Source organism: Zingiber officinale, chromosome 3B (assembly GCF_018446385.1).
Source record: "Zingiber officinale cultivar Zhangliang chromosome 3B, Zo_v1.1, whole genome shotgun sequence".
Taxonomy (NCBI): Eukaryota; Viridiplantae; Streptophyta; class Magnoliopsida; order Zingiberales; family Zingiberaceae; genus Zingiber; species Zingiber officinale.
The window spans coordinates 101,080,220-101,083,312 of record NC_055991.1 but is presented as its reverse complement, the minus strand read 5'-3'; the positions used below and the strand labels follow the sequence as shown (position 1 = coordinate 101,083,312).

At 47.9% G+C, this 3,093-nt stretch overlaps 1 protein-coding gene across 1 annotated transcript; it reads left to right on the top strand.

Annotated features, from left to right (window-relative positions):
- Window positions 1–796: 796 nt before the first annotated feature.
- Window positions 797–2,376, top strand: LOC122055066. The gene is made up of 3 exons (XM_042616464.1): window positions 797–849; window positions 960–989; window positions 1,791–2,376. The coding sequence occupies exons 1-3, from the start codon at window positions 797–799 to the stop codon at window positions 2,374–2,376; spliced, it is 669 nt and encodes a 222-aa protein (XP_042472398.1).
- The last annotated feature ends 717 nt before the right edge of the window (window positions 2,377–3,093 follow it).

Below are 3,093 nucleotides of genomic sequence, written 5' to 3'. Positions count from 1 at the left end.
GCTTCATGAGACACAATTCTTATTCTCTTGCTTGGAGATTTTGGTGTGGCCGACCCTCCCTCTTTCTTCTCTTATTTTCCCTTTTACTCTCTTCTCCTTGGTAATGGTGGTGGCCGGATTTTAGAGGAAGAGGAAGAAAGCCTTTGGGTGGTGTTCATCTTGGAGGATCATCGCCCACACGACGTCCATGGCGAGGTGAGGAATACGGCAGAAGATCTCAAGGTCGTTAGTTTACAAAGAGAAGATATTATTAGCAATTATTTTCCGCATCATACTAGTTATTTCTTTTTGTAAGAATTCAAACACAAGAGGAATTAGATCTAGTATTTTGAATTAGTTTTTCGAATTTGTGTTTTCTTTGTTTTCGAATTTGTGATTCGATTGATCTTTTTGGTTAACCTAGAGTTATTTAAGGAAATTAAATATTAGCTTTCCTTAAAAGGCTTTGTCTAGGCGATGGTGGTTTCTCCCATATCCAAGAAGGTCACGTGCCTCGCTATGCAGTCCTGGAAGTCAATTTTAGAAATCAATATTTAATAGAATTAATAACATAGGTGGATTTGAATCAATAGTGTTAAGTTCCGCTTGCGATTCAAATCTAAATCATTAAGAACAGATAAGTTAAATTTGGAATCAATGATGTTAAGTTCCATCTGTGATTCCTAATTTTACTTTTAAAGAACACAATAGGTTATTTAAGGAAAGGTTCGACACTTGTACAAAATTTTTATGCAGTGGAACCGATACGATTTTCCTAGGACTAACTAACAGATCGAACTACCTCAACGCAACCGCAATGTTGGCCGGTCAGAAATACGACATCCACAAGCTGCTGCTAGAGGGTGTCCTGTATATCTTTGGCTAGAGTCCGATCCACACCCGGTTGCTGACCAACCTAGGTATGTTACTTCTTTCAATCCTTTTTTTGATTCTAACTGATTTTTTTTCCTCTTTTGCAGCCGAAGTCATGCTGCGCGCATGTTTGTCAGGCAAGGCAAAGCTCGCAGATGCCACAATCAACGCGGTCGTGGTAGAAGAACTGGGGAGCCACGACCTATAGTCGGTCGGCTCGCAAGATGAGCCGCGGGACGAGAAGCAAGGCAGCCCCTGCTCTGGCGAGTGGTGGAGTGACCGGGGGCTCTCAACCTTCTGAATGGCAGCCGGTTGTTAAAGTTGAGGGGGCTTCAGGCTCAGCCTCCTCAATTGAGCCACTGATCAAGAGCAAGAGGCGCTGAGGGGAACCTTCATTGCGCTTCGCCACTTCCGGGGTACGCTCCGCCGAACGGGTGGAGACGTCAACCCTAGCTCCAGTGCAAGAGTTCACTGCCCCTGAGTCGTTGGATCGGACACCCTCCCTATCCGATCTGCCTCAGGGGACAGTCTGCGCGTCGCCGGTAGCCTTCCTGCCACCAAAGTCGAAGACTAAGAAGTCGAGCATCCGACCGGTTTCTTCATCACGACCGTCCGGGCGTGCCACTTCTGCATAATCAGCCCCGAGCGACCAATGCCATATTATGACGATTTTGCATCTCCTGACCGAGGAGTTGAGCGAATCCAACGCCGAGTCTCGAGCTCCGAAGCACCAAATCATCATACAAGGGTCGCTTGCCAAAATATGGGAAGACGCCCGAGCCCGTGCGGCAGTGATGCCTCCGGGGGCACTTGCGGACAACCACACCTAGATGTCCACTGAGGTAAGTTTTACCTACATTTGCATAGTTCACTTCCGATCGGTGCTCATATTTGCTTTGTTTGTAGTACTGGGTGGAGAGCTTGGTCATGTGCTAAAGGCTCGCTTTTTTGGAAGAGAAAGTGAAGCAATTGAAGGTGTCAAGCAGTCAATCCTCAGCCGCTCAAGAACAAATCAACGCCGAGGTGGCCAAACTTCGAGTCACTCTGGAGAAGAGCAACAAACTGCTCGAGGCCGAACGGGCCAAGAGCGCTAGGCAGGCCATGATGCTAGAGCGGCTCAATAAACAAGTCACCACTTTTGATAATAAAATCAAGTTGGCCAACACGTGGAAGAATCGGGTCATCGCAGACCTCGAGGAGAAGAATAAGGAGGCTCGACCCCTCACCCAAAAACTTAAGGAAGCTGAGGACTTCCTGGTCGCCGAGCGGCACAGCCGGTCGACCGAAGAAACAACCCTTCGCAACCAACTCACCTCTAAGGATACTGCGCTGGCCACCGCCAAAGATGAGTTAGAGGCCTCCCGAGCGGCCCTAACGACCTACCAAGATGTCGAGCAGAGCCGTTTTGAGGCAATGAACAAAAATTACCTCCTCTCGGATGTTTTCAACGAGAAGGTCGTCGATTGGGCTCTGCGCCTATTTGACCTGGCCATCGATGGGACGTTCGACCAGCTTCGCGAGTGAGGCCATCTGCCGGCAGCTCTGACAAGCAGCATCATCAACCGGGATAAGCTTACTGCAGCCCTGTCAGATGACGTTTTGGACTACCTTGAGTATGACTGAGCGTTCCTGTAAAATGTAAAATTTTTAAAGTTTAAATACATGCTCGTCCGTTCGGACAAGCATTACCTCCTTATATGTTTTTCAACTCCTTTTGAGTATTGCAAGAGCTCGTGGCCTCGTCCATGATTAGTCTATCAGCCGATCGATTCTCTCGTATAGAGTTCATGATTCCACGATCTCTCGCCCAACCCTGGGAGTATTTTGAAGAATAGTGCCGAACAGTCACTATATTATGAAGACTTCGAGCTTTTGAGTAGTCCTGGTTCACGGCCAGCTATTCATCGACGCTTGCTCGCTTACTAAGCTTTTGAAGACTGCTCGACCCCGAACGAGGAAGATTTGAAATCCGAAATGTTGGTCCCAGTGAAGCTCATTCGACCCCGAACAGGGGAGATTGAAATCCGATGTGCTAGTCGAAGACCAATGAAGCTCATTCGCCCCCGAATGGGGGAGATTGAAATCCGATGTGCTGGTCCAAGACCAGTGAAGCTCACTCAACTTCTAGAGCCCGTGGCTCTAATATAACTCAAAACCCGGCTGATCGACATGGGAGTCTCTGACTTAAGGGTTTATAGTCGCCGCTCGACTATTGATGAAGACCCGAGTTTTAGGTCGTCG

What these genes read in the sequence shown, in the direction of transcription:
- LOC122055066 (XM_042616464.1), top strand. Translation starts at nt 797, where the DNA reads ATGTTGGCCGGTCAGAAATACGACATCCACAAGCTGCTGCTAGAGGGT. An exon ending in CTGCTGCTAGAGGGTGTCCT is followed by an intron (nt 850 to 959) that starts GTATATCTTTGG and finishes CCTCTTTTGCAG; the next exon opens with CCGAAGTCATGCTGCGCGCA. An exon ending in GCTGCGCGCATGTTTGTCAG is followed by an intron (nt 990 to 1,790) that starts GCAAGGCAAAGC and finishes CATGTGCTAAAG; the next exon opens with GCTCGCTTTTTTGGAAGAGA.